Genomic DNA, 23,526 nt, shown 5'->3' with positions numbered 1-23,526 from the left:
TAGATATAGTTTGTAGATGGTTCTTTGTAGCTTACTCTCAGTGAGGTAGAAAGCTAAAAAAATTAAAAAGAAACTAAAAAATCATAGAATTATAAATTAAAATAATACTATAACTTCCGATATAATATGTAAAAACATAATGTTAATACTTACTCATTTTCAAGGTGCAACCAACATTCTTACCTAAAAAGAAGTAAAACATCTTTAGTTAATTTTTCTGATAATAAATTATTTTCATACAATTTCATAAATCTCTTTCTAAAAAGGTACCATACGACCCCTTTTAATATTTAAAATTTTCGAGGGGGTGCTTATAATTCAAAGGGAGTGATGGAGGGGGATAATATTTTTATACTGTAAATTGTCAATTTAAAAATAAAAATCGACCTTTTTAAGTTTTTTTCATATAGTACATAATATCGCTAAAAATGAATTTATTCCATACATATGGACCGCATGGTATATATGTATATACATATATTTATATATATACATATATATATATATATATATATATATATATATATATATATATATATATATATATATATATATATATATATATATATATATATATATTTACCGCAACGTTGTAATTACCGTAACTACAGCTAAACAATTTTCGACTTTTTAAAATTAGTATGTGTAAGTATAGTGCATAAATTACAGAAAACTTGTGAAGTTTAAAATCATTAATTATTATATTTAAATTTTTAGCAATTTACAACAGATTTCTTATCTTGACTATATATACTTTTAATACATTAACTGAAATGAAAATATTTATTATTGTTGAAAAGCAGTATGAAAAATTTTGGAGTGGTGTATAAAACATTTTATTTATTAATATGTGGTGAGTAGATTTTAAATAAATGTGAACATATGTGATAATCAAAAAGAGCCTTATTAGCAATTCTTTTCAATATTTTTAGTGGACAAATATTGGTCAAAGTTCTTATGCGAAGTTATTGAACTTATTTGAGCTAATTAGCTCTATTTTATATCTCAATGAGTGAAAGCAATGGTTACATATAGGGTGCGGCAACAGTGCATCGAAGTACGGTAGCTATACCCTTTAAGTGGAAGCTATAAAAAACGTAATTTACAAAACTTAAAAGCAGCTTTACACTTCCTATGTAAATTACGAAATTTCTTGGTAATTATAAAATTATTTTGGTATCTACAGAGTGTAATATATTGCTAGGTCGAATCCAACAACCTCTTTTTTAAAGAGACGCCCTCAATAATATTTGGAGTGCTTTTTTGAAAGCTGTCTGTCGTATCTAAGTAGTAATGCAGCCGATACGAAGATTTGCACTAATTTTTCATTTATTAACCCGGTGGTTGTGATTTGTCACATACGAATTACTTTTTCCGAAGCCAGAATGCACAGTATATAGGACAAATGGTCTTTCTGGCGCAGCTCTTTATTTGTTTTAAAAGGTACAGATTTAAAATGTACAGTAAAAATCCGCCTGGATTCATACTGTACATTTTACATTTTCAAAAGTTAGTTTTGGTAAATGTATAAACTGATTTGGCAATCCTAGCTCTTTCATTGATTTGAACATTTCTCTTTTAATTACAGAGTCGTAGAAATATGTGATGATTATCTATACTATATTGTTCTGAAGCTATTTTCTTGTGGCATTTTAAAGTAATTACTATTTAAATGGGAATAAGCCACAATTAAAGATTAAAGTAAGTTTATTGTCGTTTTAATTTCCACTTTGGAAATCGTTCTCAAAATACAAACATTAGTAAATTAAACAATTTTTGTTCTTTTATTACTTGGTGAAAAATTTTTCTAATGAAACAGAAAAATATTACCTGTTATTATGGAGCCTTAAAACCATGACGAGCATATTGACCGAGGAATTATAACTGTAAAGGAGTTTGTATCTTCTCAAAGAGCAATAGTCAGGTTTACAGACTTTTCTTTTTCAGACCATCCATTCGCTCTTGCATGTGAGTCGAACTAATTCATGTAGTTATTTCATGACGATTTTTCGTCGAAAGGATATGGACAATCATAAAATGCAGATCAAAAACAAATAATAAAGTATCACAGTTTGACAAAGAAAAAACAAGAAACACGGAATACAGATAAACTGTAAAACAAAGTGGGCGCCAATAAGCTTAACCTGAAACTTATGAAGGAGCTTAAAAATAAATAAACTAAACCAATATTTCCCTTAAAAACATCGGAAAAACAATAAAAACACACGTCAGAAAACAGATCAGCAAATTACTGACAAAAAACTATAAAAATTGACATAACCTAACCATAATATGCAAAAAAGGGTTATATACTCCATAAAATACTTTAGAAGAATTATTATATTATCTTTTACAACAAAATTTAATTAATTTATACCGTTTCTATTCAAAAATAAAATAATACATCACAATAAAAATGAATGTTTATTATACTTTCAAACAATAATGGATTAAAAAAAATTAACAATAACCAATTTAAATATTAAACTCATTACGGAAACTGCTTTCATCACAACATTTAAAGAATATCTCACAAAAAAAAAAATAAAATAAATATTTGACTACAGTCTGAACGAATATTATTGGTCATTGTTCCATTTGACTTAAATTAATATTAAAAAATTTTATTGTCACATTTAGTAACTCAAAAAAATCAAAAATAAACTATCAACAAAAAATGATAAAAGTTACTGTCTCTAACAGCAAAAAAAACATTATCATTATGAAATATTTACTCACAAAAATTTGTTGATCTTAGAAGATAGAACCATAGGCCTGGATAAAAACAGATGGCCCTCTAGATGAAGAACTATTATAACGATGACATGACAAAAGGAGGTTGTTTGTGAATATTATCGCCAAGAAGTGCCGGTCGGACTCGGAACAAAATTGTTAGTTTTTAGATGTTAACTAAAAAACAAAAATATGCACGTCTGAATGCATGTTGATACAAATAATAACTGGCAACTAAAATCGGATTTTGGCTTTTTACAACTTAGGCCTGGGCTAAATAACTTTTAGGAAGACGATATGTACTTTAGTTCGAAATATTTGTTCCCATTAGGAAATAATATACGCTTTAGAACGCTTTTAGCTAAAAACCAATAACATAGGGATTATGTATATAATATACGTAAATAAAGTGGTTTAAAAGAAAACGTATTTGTTTATCGAGTATTATAGCCCCAAACATAAATTATTACTAGAATGGTCTTTTAAGTTTAAATGTATTTTAAGCACTCATTAGCAAGTATTGAAAGCGATAAAAATGAATAATCCAAGACATAGTTTTGAAAATACAGGCCAGTAATAGAAAAAATTAGCATGACACAATGTGACTATGGTGGTGTTAACTGTCATTGGTAACTCCACAATGTATAAAAAGTACAGGACGGGTCCAAACACATTGCCCTACGGAACTCCAGCCTGGATTTAAAGGAAGCTTCATAATACGGACGGAGTATTCGTCGTCAAGGAGAATTATCGGTTTTGTAGGTAGAATTGGAGAATTAGAAAATGGTTACCAGGTAGAAGTTTTCTAATTATATAGAGGAGGTCAGTATGCCAAACATATCGCAGAACAATACAGTTTATCTGCAAGTTGTTAACTTATCTTATAGCCAAAATTATGATTTGGTATTATCTGGAGATTTTTTAATGGGTTCCAATTTTAGGAGCAAAAGCTTTTCAAGTAGTTTTCCTAAAATTGACAACAGACTAATTAGTCTATAGAATATGGCACTATTTAGAGGTTTCTTAGGCTTGGGGATAAGTATAACTTTCGTTAGTGTCCACTGTGTAAGAAAGTGACCGATCCTTCTAACAAAATTATAGGTTTGTGTTAAAAACGTTAGCCTTTTAGTCTTTAAGTATTGTAGTTGTTATGAGATCATGACCAGGAGACTTCTTTGGGTCCATTTTAGTGTTAACTGTTTCGTTCGCTTGGTTGATTTTAAAATTTGCAAGTATGAGTTCAAGTTGGAATAAACTTTCCAGGAGGTTCTTAATATCATTTCCTTCCTCTGGGTTCAACTTCGAAGGATAACATTGACGAGGTTAAAAAACGCTGGTTAAGTGATAAGAAAACATTTTAGGCTATTCGAACTTATGTAGTTCTGATCCAGTTACCATTTTCCGTACGGTAATATTGAAATATAAGGGTGAAAAAAAAACATAAACTAAATCTAAAAGTGTATTATATTTATTTATAATTAAATGATAAAATGTATAATATATCTTTTTAAACGTTTTTTTTTATACCAGATTTATGATTATTATCAACTAAATTATATCTTTTTTATGTTTGGGAATGATTAGTCTTGTTTTTTATTTTTATTATTCTATTAAAATTAGTAATGTTCTTATTTCTTTCGTAGAAAGAAATTTCTTTCGTTCTTTTACATGTCAGTTTTTATTATTATAAAATATAGTTGGAACTGTTAAAACAATGTATTTTTAATTTTTATTCAACTTTCCTTTTTTCTAAACCTATCTCATATTTATTAATTGTGGAGTATGCTAATTTCGATATTCTTTCTACGTTTGTTATTTTGTACATATTTTGTAGTCATAACCCATCATGCTCTTCAGAATTTGTAATAAGTTTTTTGAAATAAACAAAGTTTTCTAATTATACCGCGAATTAAAATTATGCAGTAAGAATATGCAGAAGAGCGTGAATAAGGGAGTGTTGCAAACAAATGGATGCAGATGTACATAGTCCCGACAGAGTCATTAAGTGCAGACCTGTGTGGGTGTAGTTTTTATTACATTCAGAAAATATTGTGCAAACTAATGTTTTATGCTAATGCGAAGTTTTGTGCAGTTTGATGCCAGAATAATAATAGGAGAGTGTGTATAGTTGAATCTATGGTTCTTTACCCGTGCGTCATCATTTAAATTGAAGCATACAAAATAAACCGGAAATTTACTCTACGCAACAGCAAGTGACATAAAGTGGCTACTGTTTCGATCACGGATTATATTATAAAATTTTACGTTATTAAATAAATAGAATGTAAAATGTTAGTTTTGTTTTAAAATGCTTTGGTGCAAAATAACAGCTATATTTGAAGTAGCTTAATAATTTCTTTTAATATCAATAGTAATTATTACTTAATAAATAAATAAAGAATTTATAAAAAAATATATAATTAAACATAAAATAATATTTACAGAGTGCTGGTTTAAACCTGCTGTCCTGTTCGGGTCTATTTGAGCCAAAAAAATTTATTTCTTATTTTGCAAATTATTACGCGGGGTAACGTTTTGGTGGTTCGTGACTTTATTTTAATGTGAGGTCTTTCAATTGCACACGAGATAAAAAATCAACTTTCTGATTTTTTTTGATAAAAATTAAATTGTTACCAATAGTACGTTCGAGTTAATATGACCCACGTATTTAAACCGTTAAAAATTACCTGTGTACGTATGTTTACATTTTTGGAACCAACTGGAAAGGCTTAGATAAAATTGGTTTTCAAGCATACCAATGGCAAACCAACTAAAAGTTTGTGAAATGAAGAAACGGGTCGTAATGTATTTCGAACAAAAATGTCTCTGGTAGTATTTACAAAAATTTCGCAAGTAATACGTTTTCATAACAAGACTACTAGACTGGATAGGAGACGTACTGATAAACTTGCTGCAATACGTGAAATTTGGGAAAAATGGGTAGACAATCAACCAAACTTTTTTAACCCTGTTGAAAATGTTACCGTCGACGAGCAATTAGTTGCCTTACGAGGCCGCTGTCCCTCCAAACAGTACATTCCAAGCAAACCAGCGAAATATGGCATTAAAATTTGGGCTTTATGTGACAGTAAAAGTTCGTATCCTCCAAAGTTACTGATCTATAGAGGAAAGAAAGCAGGTGCCGAGCCGGAACGGAATCAGGGAATGCGTATGGTGTGCGACTTATTCTAAAAAGAAAACAGATAATGCTGGGGACTATAAGAAAAAAATAAGTCAGAGCTTCCAGCACAAATAGCGAATAAAGAAGTTCATAGTTCGTCTTTTTACTTTACGTAAGATACCACTGTTTTTAACTATATTCCTAAAAAGAATAAAAATATTATTCTAATGAGTACTTTGCATTATGATAATGCCATTGGTGACAGAAATGACAAAAAGCCCCAAATTATTTTAGATCACAATTCCAGTAAGGGAGCAGTGAATACTTTAGATCAGCTTGTTGGTACATATACATCTAAGAGGAAGACAAATCGCTCACTGGTGATTGTTTTTTATAATATGCTGGTCATGTCTATCTACAGCTCGTTCGCTTTATGGACATCAATAAATCCCCAATGAAACACCAACAAACTTACAAAACGGCGAATTTTTCTTGAGGAATTGGGAAAAACACTGGTGAAACCATTTATCCCTTCCAGGAAAAATTTACCAACAACTAAAGACTCACAAGAATTGGTAAAAAGAACATAAACAGAAGCGAGTAGAGAAGATGAAAATTCTAGTGAACCGTCTATGGACAATCCAACTCCGTCTGCTAAACGAGCATTCTGTAAATTTTGCTCTAAAAACGATAACAAGACTAATATTTTATGTTGTATATGTCACAAACCATACCCGAGTCGATAGCCGTAGAGAACGGTTTGTTTTGATATTGCTGTCGGTGCGAGTTTGATAGTGATCGCTATTGTGTTATTTTGTGAATTTGTTTAGTGCAAATTAGGCCCATAATTTGGTATTCCAAAAAATCTAAGTATGGAAGAAGATGCTATTGGAGGTCATAGACCGCCCGATGAATTACATTCCGTAAACACGTCTGAAAAAACTAATATTGATGATAACAGGTCTGTAAATACTTTAATTGATTTTGAAAACCGGTATAAACCCAGCGATAAGGCCCCATTCTTTGTATATATTGAACACAAAAATAAAAATATCGGTAGGTTATTTCCAATGAAGGTAGGACATTTTTTATTAAATGATTCGTCCATTAAAAATGATGTACTTGATATAAAAACAGTTGGCATTAATAGGGTAAAAGTCATTTTTAAAACTTATTCTATAGCAAATAAAATAATTAATCATGATTTAATAAATAAAAATGATCTTATAGCTTATATTCCAAAATTTTATACACATAGAAAAGGCATAGTCCGTATGGTTGATACTTTCTTTTCGGAGAATTATTTAAAGGATGCGATAATATCCGAGAGACAAGTGGTAAATGTTCAAAGGATGCAACGAAAAGTAACGAACAACGATGGCACAACTCAATTAGTACCAAGACAAATGATAATTGTAGAATTTTTGGGAAACGAGGTTCCACAAAACATAATAATTAATTTATGCAACTTTTCAGTAGATCCATACATACACCCGGTAGTGCAATGCTATAAATGTCTCAGATATGGTCACTCCTCAAAACAATGTAAATCTAAGGACAGTAGATGTAAAAAATGTACAGACACCACCCATACTGTAGAAACTTGTAATGAAAATAATCATTGCATATATTGTAAAACCAACGATCACACCTCGTTGTCTAGAAAATGTCCAATATACGAAAAACAGAAGAAAATCAAAGCAATAATGGCATCAGAAAATATAACATTCAGAGAAGCAGAACAATTACATAACAATCCAAGTTACGCAAAAATAATAACTAATAATAGATTTTCTATTCTAAATAACACTTCCAATTTTCCCAGTTTACCTACCTCGTCTAACAATGTCCCTAATTTCACATTAAATAAACCGGTAAGGAAAACTATTCATATTTCTACAAATAATAAACGTAAAGCAACTTCTCCTCCAATTTTACCCCATACCTCTGCGTCAACTTCTATCAAAAGACCTACCCCTAAATCTAATCCTATAATACCCAATCCCTACAGGGACGAATTTATTGACTATAAAGAGAAACTTATATTACTTGTCACATCTCATATTAATCAACTTATGTATACCAATAATCAATCTCAACCTATATGCAATTTAGAAAATGAATTAAGAAAACTTATTTCTACTAATTTAGAAGAAACAGGTAATAACAGAGAAACGGATAATTTAGCGACGAGTGACAATGAAAGCATTCACTCGTATTATTAATTTCCAAATGCACAGTCAACTTACTCAATCTTCCTTAAATATTTTACAATGGAATTGTAGATCGTTAGTAAGTAATAGGGATAGTCTCATAAATTATATTAATAATTCTCATGTAGATATTATAATTTTATCCGAAACTTGGTTGAAAAACCAAATAGACTTTAAATTAAAAGGGTATAATTTTGTTTCAAAATGCCGTGAAAGTGGCTATGGCGGTGTAGGCATTTTCATACTAAAGGGCATTGATTATCAAATAATTAACATTAACTATAATTTTAATACCGGAATAGAAGTGTGTGCAGTCTTACTTAACAAAATTAATATATCTTTTGTGTCTATATATAAACCATCTGACATCAGAGTAGAAAAGACTGATTGGATACATTTATTTGAACAATTCGATTATAATAATACAGTTTTTTGTGGTGATTTTAATGCCCACCATTACATGTGGGGTCCGATCCCGGATGACCGTAATGGTAGAATATTAGTCGAAAGCATGGATTTTTTCGAATTAGTTTCTCTAAACGACGGATCACCTACTAGAATCGCCGCGAGTGGCAATCATTCTGCCGTTGATTTGACTATCACCTCAGCCTCATTAACAAATCGTATAAACTGGTCAGTATATCCCGACACATTGGGATCCGATCATTTTCCTATTAAAATAGAGCTTAAAATTAATCCTACTTCTTTCCTAATTAATCCATCAACAAAATGGAACGATTGCCGCGCTGACTGGAAGCTATTTCAGACAGATTTAGACAAACAATTATCCACAATTTTATCATCTAATAATCTTTCTAACGATGAGAAGACAGCCCTACTCTTTCAGACTATCTCTCTAGCTGCTTCCAAATCTATGCCCATAAAAAAACTTTTTACTCCCTCAATTCCAAGGCCTTATTGGTGGGATGAGGAATGTACATTCATAATAAAAAAACGATCAGAAGCATTGAAAGCGTATCGAACCCAAAGTAACTATAATAATTACATAAACTATAAAAATATAGCAGCCCAAACCAAACGATTATTTAAAACAAAGAAAAAAAGTAGTTGGATAAATTTTTTAAATAGTCTAAACAAAAGCACACCTCTTTCAAAAATATGGTCAACCGTCAGATCAATTTCCAATAACTATCAGTACAACAAAAAACCTCAACTTTCTGAAAATCTCATTAAACAGATGTTAGACCAACTTGCACCTTCATCTGCCTCTGGTAATGTTGGTAGGATTAAAGAATTTTTTCGTTTTAATACTAGTGTAGATTCCATGTCAAAACCTTTTACTCCTTCAGAACTTGATTTCGCACTAAAAAAAAGCAGAAATACAGCCCCCGGTTTGGACGGTTTTACTTATAAGATATTGGACAAATTGCCGTCAAATGCCAAAGATGTTCTCTTACAAATCTTTAATAGTTGGTGGTTGAAACAAGAATATTGCGATACTTTAAAAAATATTATCATATGCCCTTTACTCAAATTTAACTTAAACCCAGAACTTCCATCATCTTATAGACCCATTTCTCTATTATCATGTGTGACAAAATCCTTTGAAAGGCTTATAAAATTTAGATTAGAACATTTTATTGAAAGTAGTTAAGTTTTTCCCTACTCACAGTATGGATTTCGTAGAGGTCGAGGTACCATTGATGCTCTCATACATTTAGTTACGGATATTCAACTCTGTTTTTCAAAAAACGAATTTATGCTATGTTTGTTTCTAGATTTAAAGGGTGCATATGACGTGGTTGATTTGGATATATTATATTCAAAAATGGTGGGGTGTGGTATCGATAAAAGATTATCTGTAAATATAATAAATTTGTATGTGAATAGAAAAATATACTTACGGGACCATAGAAATGTATTACACGGTCCAAGAATATTATATAACGGTCTCCCACAAGGCTCAATTCTAAGTCCTTTATTATTTAATGTTTATACTGCAGATCTGCATGGTTTGATGGATGAAAAATGCAAAATAATTCAATATGCAGACGATATATGTTTATATACCAGCCATAAATCCTATGAAGATTGTATGTTGAATCTAAAACTTAGCTTTAGTAACTTAGATAAGTGGGTGAAACAAATGGGTTTTAGTATATCACAAGAAAAATCTTCGATTGTATGTTTCACTAGACGTAGACAAAAAGTCACAGGCAAATGCCAGATAGGTGATTATAATTTCCCCTTAGCAGAAGAGTATAAGTATCTAGGCATGATCCTAGATAAAAAACTCTTGTGGTCCAGCCATATAAAGTACGTAAAACAAAAGTGCGAGCGTGGAATTAACCTTCTGCGTTTCGTTTCTAAAAAAAGATGGGGTGCAGATCAAAATATCTCTTTAATGTTTTATAGATCCTACATACGATCCATTCTGGATTACGGCTGTGTTCTTTACGGTTCAACATGCAAAACAAATCTATTAACTCTTGACAGAATACAATTTAAATCAATAAAAATTTGTCTAGGAGCTATGATGTCTTCACCAAACCAAGCAGTTCTAGCAGAAGCCCAGGAACCACCTTTACACATACGTAGGCAAATGTTAGCCAACAAACGTCTAATAACATACAGATCGTTTAATACAACTATGGTTCACAAAATAGGTTTACTTTTGACAGAAAATTTAACAAATTCTTATTGGAGAATAAAAAATTCTCCTCCTCTTGCAGAATCTTTTATCGATACGAATTCATTTCAATCTTATATATTACAGCTCCCAAAATTTCCTTTTTACATACAAGACTTTGAAGTTCTGATAGACAAACCAACCATTATAATGCCCTCTTATTCAGATTTGCCAATTTTAACTAATATTATATTCAAATCCATACTAAGCAAATTAGGGGAAGATTTAACAATAATTTATACAGATGGTTCAAAAACTGTTGAAAGTACTGGTTTCGCTTTTTTTGTTTCAAACAGCAATTATGTTGAGAAATATCGAATTCCTGAATGTTGTTCTATTTTTACAGCCGAGGCTGCTGCTATACAGAAAGCACTAACTTGGTGTGTCACTAATTATTGTGAGAACATCGTAATAGTATCAGATTCTCAGGCAGTATTACAAGCTATTCGTAGCCATCCATTGGATAGTTTTCAAAACTCCATTATACTTGATATCAAAAAATTATTACATGATCTAAAATTCACAAAAAAAACAGTTACTTTACTCTGGGTTAAAGGACATAATGGAGTAATTGGAAACGAATTAGTGGATGGTATGGCAAAAAATACATCTGAGATATCAGAAATTACAAATTTTTACTACTTTAAAGATCTTTTTTCTATTATCAGGAGTATTGGCAGGGAAAGATGGATGTCAAAATATAAAGAGGTTCAGAAGTCTTCAAGAAACCATTACTTTTCTATTCATCCATGCTTACCAAAAAATATTCCCCATTTTAATTTTAACTATAATAAAGTACATTCTTCGTTAATAACCCGGTTAAAACTTAACCATGGCCTCTTTCCAGAGCATCTGCATAGGATTGGAATCTATGAAACCCCTTTCTGTCCTTGTGATGGTAAATCTGTCGGAGATTTGAACCACTTATTTTTCGATTGTCCTAATCATAGGGAACAGACTCGAAGCCTATATCTAGATTTAATTGATCTCAATATTAGCCTACCAGTGAACATCAGCAATCTGTTATCTTATTCTGACAAATCTATATATAATATTCTAATCAAGTTTATAAACGATTCTAAAATAAAAATTTAAACATCCTTATAACAATTTTCTGTGGCAAAAAGATTTTTTGTCTAATGCCATCTCTCTCTCTCACACACACACACATATGTCACAAACATATTAATAAAACCCATTCTTTTTATTACTGCCCTAGTTGTAAACTTAATTACATTTTTTATGTATTTGTTCTTAGGCTTCTCTGGGAAAAAACAAAACGTCTTTTATTTTTGTTAATATGGTTTAATTTACATTACAACTATAATTTTTTGTTAATAAAGTTTTTTTTTGGCACCATTAGCTTATTTTGTTTCGAATAAGGACCGTAAACCATAGTTGGGTCATATTGACCCGAACAGTACATTTGCATAGTTGACTCGAGTGGTACAGCAGGCTTAAGAGGTAACTGTAAAATTATTTAAAGAATGAAACATTATTTAGCTCAAATAATATTGTTTTTAGCAAGATTTTGAACGTATGTTTTTGGTTTCTCATATTTTATTTTCATCAACTTCAGAATTTGAACTGTTATCTCCAATATGAATATTACACATATTTTCTTCTCTAATTAACCACCATTAAATTAAATTGTAACAATTTTGGTTGTATCTTCAAAAGTCTGATTTTAACCATTCAGCGGAAGGTTGTTTATTAATGATTGCACTATGGTAGGGTACCTTATCCATGACATGCAAAGGGTGGTGTTTTTAATTAGGGAATAACTGTATACTTATCCATTTAGTAAATATTGTACTATTATGTAACAATAAAACACTGAAAACTGTGTTTTCAAAACTTCCACAAAATTTATTTTAAACTCTTATCACTACAGCTGTTTCGGCTGATTACCTTTCTCAAGTGATCTATTTGTGGCATGCGTTTACACTTTATAGTCTCTAATGAAATAGGTTGAGAACTGATAGGGAGAACTGTTTGTCTCATGTTGGTAATTCAGAATTCTATCTGCGTTTTTTAATTTGTTGATTTCCATAGATTCTAACCAAGATAGCTTAAGGCCTTTATTTTGAATGTAAAGAATTTTAAATTCGTCATTAAAAGAATGATTATGATCTAGAAGGTGAAGTGCGTATGTTGAATCTGTTTTTCTATTATTGAAAGCACTTTTATGTTCTGCTATTCGTTTATTAAAATTTCTACCAGTTTGACCGATGTTAGTTTTTGGGCAGTCGCCACACGTTTTACGTTTGTACACACCACTGTGTAAGTATTTTTTATTTTGGCTCTTGTTGTTTTTAATATATTTGCCTAGGTTGTTATTTGTTCTGAAAGCTGGTGTTATTCCTTTCTTTTTTATGTGTTTGGCTATTTTGTTGACATTTTGCCTGTATATGTAATCGAGCAGAAGGTACTGGGTTTTTCTTTTGTAGTGGAAATACTAATTTCAGGGCTTCCTTATGTAGTTTTTGATATAACATTTTATTAATTGTTTGTTCGTTGTATCCATTGTTTACTGCTATTTGCTTAATGATATTTAATTCTGTCTTAAAATTGTATTTTGATATCGGAATTTCTGTTAATCTATGTAACATACTATGATAGGATGCCAGTTTATGTTGTGTGGAATGGGATGATGAATTGTGTATAGTCGTGTCAGTATGGGTAGGTTTATGAAATATGGAGAAGTCATGTTTGTTTTTAAGTCTGATAATTTTTAAATCTAAAAAAATTATGGATTGATTTTGTTCTGTTTCTATTGTAAATTCAATATGACTATGAAGTGAATTTATATACGATAAAAATTGGTCGAGTTGCCTGTTAGTTCCTGTGAAACATACCAGTACGTCGTCTACGTATCTCCACCAATATAAAAACTATTTGAATAGGAGTTGTTTTGAAATCTTTGTCTGTAGATGATCCATAAAAATATCTGATAGCAATGGGCTTAGAGGATTGCCCAATATAGGTCCTGCACTGTTATTTGTATATATTTGATTATTAAATTCAAAGTAGTCCTGGTTTATGCAAAATACAAGAAGATGTAAAATTTCAGATGTAATGATTGGATTTGTACTATTTTGGTCTAAAAGGCTTTTTACTAGAATAAAAGTTTCTGTAGGAGGGATACTAGGAAAAAGATTTTTTACGTCAAATGAAATTAATCTGTAGTTGTTAGTTAATTGAAAATGTTATATTTTATTAACTAGTTCTATTGTATTTTTTATTGTAAATTTAGGTGAAAATTTAGTTTGTTCTAAAATAATCTCTCTAACAGTTTTTTTGAAAGTTTATATGACGGAGCTGTATAAAAAGAAACTACAGGTCTTATTGGGTAATCCGGTTTGTGTAGTTTAATGAAAGAGTAGTTTTAGGAGGATGTGGGTTCATGATATTGAGGTATTTCTGTTGTATTGGATTTATTATTGATTTTGAATTTTCTAACGCTAGCTTAATTTGTTTTTGATACTTTGTGCAACGTTTGAGAAATCGTCACTTGAGAAAGGCAATCAGCCGAAACAGCTGTAGTGATAAGAGTTTAAAATAGATTTTGTGGAAGTTTTGAAAACAAAGTTTTCAGTGTTTTATTGTTACATAAAATGAAATTCCATCAAGTAATGGTCGAATCCATCAATTTTACTATTTAACAATAAAACACTGAAAACTTTGTTTTCAAAACTTCCACAAAATTTATTTTAAATTCTTATCACTACAGCTGATTGTTGAGAAAGGCAATCAGCCGAAACAGCTGTAGTGATAAGAATTTAAAATAAATTTTGTGGAAGTTTTAAAAACAAAGTTTTCAGTGTTTTATTGTTACATAAAATGAATTTCCACCAAGTAACGGTCGAATCCATCAATTTTACTATTAATTTCACCGTGATATCATCTGCAGTCAAGGATTTGGAACGTTAGGTACTATTTTTCTTGGGAATAAGCTACAATTTAAGTAAATAATTAAATAGACTAAAATAAATTTATTGACATTTCAATTTCCACTTTCGAAATCGTTAAAAAAAAAACAAAACATTACCAAGTTAAACAAATTATCTTTGTTGTGTGAAAAATTCTTCTAATAATTTAATATTATCTGACTTCATATTGGCAATTCAGACATATATTAAAAATGTTAAAGTAGACGACTTTTAAATGACATTGAACTACTTTATTGTAAGATAGTTCATTGGATTACATGAAATTATTTTTAACTTGAGAATATTCGTCAGAAATTCATAGAAAATTCTCCCTTCTCCTAAGGAAAATATCTTACAATACTATTCCGACATGATAAGTATTTCGTCTTATATTTAGTTTACTCTCAATAAACACCAAACTCTAATTTTAAATTTATATTATTTAAAAGCATAAATAATGACGTATCCTCGATATGTTACTAACTTACTAATAGTGGTATTTTCTTTTTATTGTCTTTCCCTTTTAATATGGGTAACCAGATCCTGCATTCTGCCGAGGAAATTGCGGCGCAATTGGTCTTATTTGGCATAATTAGAGCCGCTTCTTTGATTTTCCTCTTTTTACCCTCTCTATATTTTTTAGGACTATACCTGAATCGTTCTATTAAACCCTTTGTTCATTATCCTATGCGTGTTTACATATTTGAGATCTATTAAATTCCCTATTTTTATTATAAGATTGATGTTCACTTATTCTAACATTTAATGGTCTTGATGTTTCACCTAAATAAACAGGATCGCATTTACAAAGCATTATATAAATACAATTATTTTTTCTTTCTTGTTCATTGTTAGGTTTATTATTAGACAAAATAGATCTTTTTGTGTTTGTTGTCATGAATGTTGTTGAAATGTTGAATTTGTTTCCTATTATTTCAAGTTTTTTTAATAATCCTTTTCTGTATGGTATTCTTATTTTCCTCGTATGTATCCTTTGCTTATGTTTTGTTTAATTTTATTAGACTTTTCTAATTCTATGTTACAAAATACTCTATATTCTTCTGTTTCGTGGTTTGGTAAAGATTGAGATATTTTCTACACTAAGCTAATTATGTCTAATTTTGGAATAGATGAATAAGTAACAGCAATGTTTAGACCCTTTGACAATAATAAACTCTCCGTTACATTTAAGTGTCTATCTTCTTTATTTTATTTATTATTCGTAGCTTTAAACTTAAAACTAAAGACCAGTAAAAATCAACGGAGGCGTAAGACAAGGAGACACAATATCTCCAAAATTATTTACAGCTACCCTAGAAGATATATTTAAGTCAATAGACTGGAAAAATAGGGGAATCCCTATTAACGGAAGATACTTGAACTATCTTAGATCCGCAGATAATGTAGTACTAATAGCCGATACATGAAATGCACTGAAAACGATGATTGAGGAGCTACACACAGAATCCCTAAAAAAAGAGGATGATCTGAGAACAAGTTTTTAATTACTTGTATTGATGACAAGGAGTCTGTGCAAATCGCTACGGATTGAAAACGAATTTTAGCAAAAATGAACTAATGTCAACCAAAGATGACAATACTATACTAAACATCCAAGAGACAGAGATATAACATCTGGTACATATCTGGTACAAAATGTCAAGGTAAGCAAAGAAAATCAGACTACCAAAATAAGCAGACGTGTAAAAATGGGATGGTCAGCATTCGGAAGACTCTCATACATACTTAAAAATAAAAATATACCTTAAAGACTGCGAACCAAAGTGTTTAATTCCTGTATCCTACCTGTACTTACATATGGAGCTCAAACCTGGACATTCACTAAAATAAACATGGAGAAGATCATAAAAACTCAGAGAGCTATGGAACGACAGATGCTGGGTATCTCACTTAAAGACCATAAAACCAATGAAGTAAAAGATGCACAAAAAATGAACAAAAGTAAAAGGTGCTGTCAAACAGGCAGCTAAACTGAAATGGAAATGGGCTGGATATAACGAACGCCTTAAAAATGGCCCATGGAATAAAGAAATCGGGAATTGGTGGCCATATGAAGCCAAAGGACCACGAGGAAGACCGCAAATGTGCTAGAGTGACGATATTAAAAGAGATGTAGGACCAATGTGGAAATGTCTTACAAACAACAGAGATGAATGGCGAGAATAAGGAGAGGCCTATATTTGGCAATCCGAATAGAAAATAAAGTTTAAAAAAACTTAAAATTGAGACTAATGACGTATAAGAACGCTAATGTTGACAAAAATCATGTGACTAACAATAATGACAACCTTAACTTAAAATTCAAAAATTTTAAAATTTAGGAAATTTATGCAATTATTTCAATTTATTTTTTAACTGTAAATGTAATTAATTAAAATTTTAACTAAGAGAACTTATTTAACAAGATAAGTGTTTGCGACGAAGCAATATTATTTACACTCTGTGGAAATGTATGTCGCCACAATCTAAGGTATTTGAGTAAGATAAATCCACACTGAAAACGTGAAATCCATACTCAAAGATCACAACACATTCAAAGGAATTAGTAGATTAGGTAGTATTGAATGGCCTCCTCGTTTACCCGATTTGAATCCTAAATATTATTTAATTAGGGATACTTAAGAACTAAAATTTATAAAACTACACCAGCAATTGTTGCTGCATAAGCTGGGTCGACAAAGTTAGAAATGAGGAGCTCCTTAGATGCCTGTACCAAACAATACAACTAGTCAATATAATAAAGAGACGCAAGCTGAAATAACTTTGGTCACATTATGAGGCACCCTAAACAATATGAAATTTTACATCTGATCTTTCAGGAAAAGATCCAAGGTAAACGTGGTCGTGGTAGAAGAAGAACATCAAGGCTGAAAAATCTAAGAAAATGGTACGGAAAATCGACTACATCATTATTTTAATAACACACGTCATATTACTACTACATCATATTAATTTCTAGATAAACATGGAGACGCATTCTATCATCGTTAAGGATACTGTCAAATTAACAACGCATGACATTTTAAAGGCATGAAATTATAAACTTGATTAGGTAGATATTAATTTAGCAATGTAGTTAACTTTTAATTATTATGTTTATATTTAAATGTACATTATTAGTTTCAATCAAAAAATTTATTAAGACAATTAGGCGTTTCTAGGCTGTTATTTTATCTTTCTAAGATGTTTCTGACAACAAAAAAGTTTGTATGTGGTTGAACTGTTATTGAAGTGGAGATTCCAATAAGGGTACAATATACGGGGTGCTGTATTTAAAAAACCAAAAACCAATGAGATATCAGAAAAATGGCAAATCTGGCAACATTGCAAGCATTAAATTTGAAATCTACATATAGCAGAATAGGCAAATCCTGTTTTTTTATAATGTGATCCATCCTTTCAAGAGATAATTAGGCGTTTCCAGACTTTCTGTACACTGACATTTTAACCGATAAGTCAATCATATTTGGTTTTTGAAACAGTACGTTTCGTTATTAATACAAAAATATTAATTACATAGGTATTAATATAATTAATAAATCATATTATTATTATTTTTAAGGTACGATTTAATACAAAATAAGTTAAAATTATATGTTAGTTTAGACTCAAAATTCTAGCATCACCTAGGACAGGTATCTGAGCAGATAAATTGAGACATAAAATAAATTTAAATTATCTGACATATAAAATACAAAATATTTATTTGCCAAATAAAATACTGAATAAAAAGTTATCTGGAAAATAAATTGTGTTGAGATATTAAAAGATTTAATGAAATAGGAGAGTGTGATCAGTATGATGTTAATTGTTTATACAATTAGTGTGAGAATATAATATTTGATGTAGAATTGAACATTTTAATTTTTGTAATAATACAGACTTTTTTAAACGTTAAGATTAAGTAAACCGACAGTGATCTATATTCTGAGAAGATATTGTAAATAGTTGTTAATAAATGATTATAAAAGTAGGTGTATACATATTTTCATTTACTTAGTTTAGGGAACCAATATTTTCATAATCTTGATAATTAAAAAACGGATTATTTAATTAATCTTTCTCAAGAGATATTGGTGCCATTGATTGAATAATAGTAAGTTGGATTTTAAAATAAAAAATATATGCTTATAGTACCAAGGTTGTCAGATTCTTTTAATAATTATAAAATACATTCAATTAAATATAAAAAAGACTCAAAGTAAGTATACAAAATATCAAGAGTGTAGTAGGAAATTTTCAAAACTTTCAATAAATCTTCTATATCGTCGGTAAAAGTGCAAGACTTCGTATTTGCAATTTTGACAGAATTCATTTTATCATGTTACTTAGAACAATGCTTGCCTGCGCATATATTCACAAAACCTTGTACCTATGTCTAAGTTATTTCGATCTTATTTTTTTTGACGATATGCAATACCTCGTATTTTAATTGAGTAGTTTATTTGCCGTACATTGGCCGTATAAGGCAGCCACTTGCAAATACGAAGTTTTGTTCGTCGAAAATGTCATAAAGTGCCTTGGATGTCTTCCTTGCTTTTTTTGGTAATTTTCTCGTAATTTTTCTAATTTAACCTTCCGCTACCGGAGGGGGGTACAGATTGTACCCCAAATTCGATTTTTCATGAATAATTTTTAAAAATGTTGGAATTTTGTTTAACTGTTCTAGTTACTTCTTCATTGGGATGTGTAAAAGCATATCCAACCATTTGTTTTCAATTTGACATATTTTACCTATGAAAAGTGCAGCACTGTGCTTGGGGTACAAGTTGTACCCCCTCCGTCAACCGCGGTACAGTTCATTGCGGTCGACGCCACTGACTAAACCAGACGTTTTGCGCACGGCACCAAACCTGTTGTTTGCAATAACACACAAATCAGTTCTGTGGATGACTTAGTGCTAACATACCGTTTTAGTTTATCCATTTGTGATTACACGATTTACCGATATGTCCAAAAAAATAAAGTTAGACCTTCGGAAAGAACAGGATCGTGAAACTGCAGTGCAGTGGTTAGAGGAAAGTGATGATAATTACCTTTCTGAAAGAGATACTTTATCGGATGATTCAGAATTAGATGATAATTTAGAAGTAGCGGAATATGAGCCTGAAATTCTGAAGGTAATTTTTATTTTTGTTTTATGTACGATATTTCTATCTTGAGTTTATTATATTTTAGCCATCTGAGAGCGACAGTAATGATTCTGATAAACCAGTTTTGGGGGCAGTAGATTCCACATCTATTTCCAAGAATGGTACGGTTTGGAAGGATCGTCCTTTACGACAAACTAGATGTCGCACAAAAAACTTACTCTAAAAACCAGGGCTTACAGAAAAATCTAAAAATGTGGCTAAAATTAGTGATTGCTTCAAATTATTTGTAGATGAGAAAATTGTAGAGATCATCGTCAAATGTACAAACCAGAAAGCGGAGAAATACTTTCAGCATTGGAATGGGAAAAATCCCATTAAAACAAGAACCTGGTTGCCCACTGATTCAGTGGAAATTTATGCGGTCTTGGGACTCTTGATTACGGCGCGTGCGCTAAAAGCCAAAAGGGAACCAGTCCATTTTTTGTGGTGTCGAAACCCTTTGTACAGTCGATCTATTTTTCCGGCTGCCATGTCACGCGACCGATTTCTAGATTTAATTTCACTTATGCGATTCGATGATTTGAACACTAGAGAATAACATAGAAGTTCTGACAAACTGGCAGCTTTTAGGGAAGTGTTTACAAAGTTTGTAGAACACTGTAAAGAAAGTTTTAAGTGCCACTCCCATCTAACTGTTGATGAACAACTTGTAAGTTTTAGAGGTAAGTGTCCATTTAGAGTCTACATTAAATCAAAACCAGCCAAGTATGGCATCAAAATATGGGCTCTAGTTGATAGTACATAATGTACCCCCTCCGTCAACTACAAAACAACTTGACCCTTCGGTAGCGAAAGGTTAAGTTTTATAATCTGTTGGAAGTAAAAACTGGTAAATGGTCAAAGACCGAATATTATTCAAGGTAAGTTTTGTAATTAGTTTATTTTTCAAAAAAACTGTTTAACTCTATAAAGTTAGGTTATGGTTGAATTTGTTTTGTATTTTATTGCATGCATTTGTGTGAGACGAAACTTACTTATATAATAATACTATTCAGGATATATTTAAATCAAAAGTGCAACCCATTCACTTTGTAGTAATTATAATATTAATACGATGTTATATATATATATATATATATATATATATATATATATATATATATATATATATATTATATATAAATACAAGGTTTTGTACTATGGATATAGCAGGGTTGAGTGGTCTATCCAGAAACAAACTGATGGTAAAAAAAGCTTTGTCGATTTTTCAGACTACTGTGAAGGAACAAGAATCTTCCAAGTCAACAAATATTCAGGACTAAAACGCCAGTGAAGAACCTAATCTAATAAATAAAATAATAGAGTTAGAACAACTTGGAATTTGCTTACAAGAGGTAAAGAGCAATCAACTAGTTGAAGAAATTTTATGTTCCGATCTAGATTTAAGCCAAACACTCAGATCGGTGTTTTAAATAAAATCGACTTAATCCAAGATATTAATAATATTCAAATATCTATGGGAACACGGGAAGCTTTGTTTGGTCTGAGTGTGTTAATGCAAAGATGTTTGGATGTAAACCAAGACCTTTACGTAGGTTTCATAGATTTTGAAAAGGCCTTCGATAAAGTCAGACACCAAAAGCTGTATGAAATCCTAAGAAGCAAAAACATCGACAGTCGCGACATTAACACCATATCCAGGTTGTACTAGGGAAAAACAGCAAAAAGTTGATAATGAGTTAGCCGAAGAAATTGAGATTCGTCGAGGTGTGCGACAGGGTTGTGTGCTTTCTCCACTATTATACAATATATATAGCGAAACAATATGTCAGGAAGCGCTTCTAGAGCAAAACATTGGTATGAACATTAACGGAGAGTTAATTAGCAATATACGATACGCTGATGACACGCTAATAGTAACAGATAATCTAGCAAATTTACAGTTTCTGATTAAAAACAAACACCCACACCAATAAGTATGGTCTAAAACTGAACATCAAAAAGACTAAATTCATGATTGTAACAATGAAGCTATACACCAATTTAAATTTAACCATAAATAATCAGCCACTTGAAAGAGTTACGTCCTACAAATATTTAGGGGTTTGCTTCACTGATACTAATGACCAGACAAGAGAAATCAAGAGGCGAATAGAGATAGCGAGACAATCGTTTGTCAAAATGAAAAAGTTCCTATGCATCCGGGACATAAATATAAACTTAAGCACGAGAATATTAAGGTGCTATGTTTTCTCCGTTCTGCTGTACGGCATGGAAGCCTGGACACTGAAAAAGATAAACATCAAAAACGTTGAGGCATTCTAGATGTGGTTTTAAAGGAGAATGTGGAAAATACCATGGACAGAAAGAGTAACAAATCAAGATGTTCTGCTGAAGATGGGGAAGGAATGCGAAGTCATAAAAACCATACAAACAAAAAAACTGGAATATCTCTGCCACATAATGAGAGGAGAAAAGTACTCTCTGCTTAGACTCATAATCCAAGGAAAAATCTCGGGAAAGAGAAATGTGGGACGTAGGAGGATTTCCTGGTTGCGAAATTTAATGGAGTTTTATGGGTGCAGTTCAATACAGTTGTTCAGAGCTACAGCCAACAAAATAAAGATTGCTGTGATGGTAGCCAACCTCCGATAGGAGACGGTACTGCAAGAAGAAGAAATATCTATGCCAACAATAAATAATAAAAAAAATCTAGACAGTAAGGAAAAGCGACTTGAAAATGCAAACCTTGACGTGATCAATCAAAATGGTGCGGAAACAGGGGTGGATATTATAGATGACAAAGATCCAGATTTTGTTGCAATGGCAGAAGACTTGAGCTCAGAGAGCAAAGATGAAGCCAGCAGTTTAGTCGAAGAAGAAAGTAATCAAAATGAACGAACAGATGAGAACAGAAAGCGTACTCAAACAAGAAAAGCCAGAAATGAAAATAAAAAACTAGATGATTAATAGGTTGATGATTAATAAAAAAATCGCACTTTAAAACCTGGAGGTAACTCTCGGAAATGTCAAATATTAAAGACAATATTTTGTAATGAATTTGTGGAGCAAGACAGAAAAGCAATTTTTGATTCATTTTGGCAATTATCATGGGATATGAAAAAGACATTTTTAAGGTCAATGGTTGATGTTGTTTCTAGCTAACATAAAGTAGAAGGCATTCGTAAGCATGAAAACATTTTTTACAAGATCAGAACTTAGTTTACAACTTAGAATCCGAATGATTAGATGTTACGTTTTTTTATCTTACTGTATGGCTGTGAAAGTTGGACAATGGACTCTGAAATAGAAAAAAGAATAGATGCCTTTGAGATGTATATATACAGACGAATGTTGAGAATTCCATGGGTACAAAGAGTTACTAATGTTAAGGTACTTCGTCGCACGTGTAAACAAAAAGAATTACTAAGAATAATCAAAGAGAGGAAAATGCAATACTTGGGTCATGTGTTGAGAGGCGAAAGATATGAATTACTTCAAGTTATACTGGAAGAAAAGTACAGGGCAAAAGATTAGTAGGAAGACGCCAGAACTCGTGGCTAAAAGACCTGAGGAGATGGTTCAGCTACTCATCTGCAGAAATCTTTCGCGCAGCAGTTTTTAAAACTACAATTGCTATTTGCATCGCCAACCTTCGAAAGGAGACAGCGCCATGAGAAGAAGAAAGTAGAAGGAACTCGAAGAAGTAGCATTCTCCATTACTATTTAAAAATGGAACTGAGAAAAAAAAAGGTCTGTAAAA

General features: G+C 31.1%; 1 protein-coding gene across 1 annotated transcript in view; it reads left to right on the top strand.

The window, feature by feature from the left end:
- Positions 1–769: 769 nt before the first annotated feature.
- LOC140442732 (lysosomal acid glucosylceramidase-like) overlaps positions 770–23,526 on the top strand; it is a 99,515-nt gene continuing 76,758 nt past the window's right edge. The window contains exon 1 of the mRNA XM_072533713.1: positions 770–853. Within this exon, the coding sequence (XP_072389814.1) occupies positions 805–853 (49 nt within the window). The 5' untranslated portion in view covers positions 770–804. The remainder of the gene's footprint in view (positions 854–23,526) is intronic.

Source organism: Diabrotica undecimpunctata, chromosome 6 (assembly GCF_040954645.1).
Source record: "Diabrotica undecimpunctata isolate CICGRU chromosome 6, icDiaUnde3, whole genome shotgun sequence".
In the NCBI taxonomy this organism is placed as follows: domain Eukaryota; kingdom Metazoa; phylum Arthropoda; class Insecta; order Coleoptera; family Chrysomelidae; genus Diabrotica; species Diabrotica undecimpunctata.
Note: the sequence above shows the minus strand (reverse complement) of the source record. Positions and strands in the feature narration are given on the sequence as shown.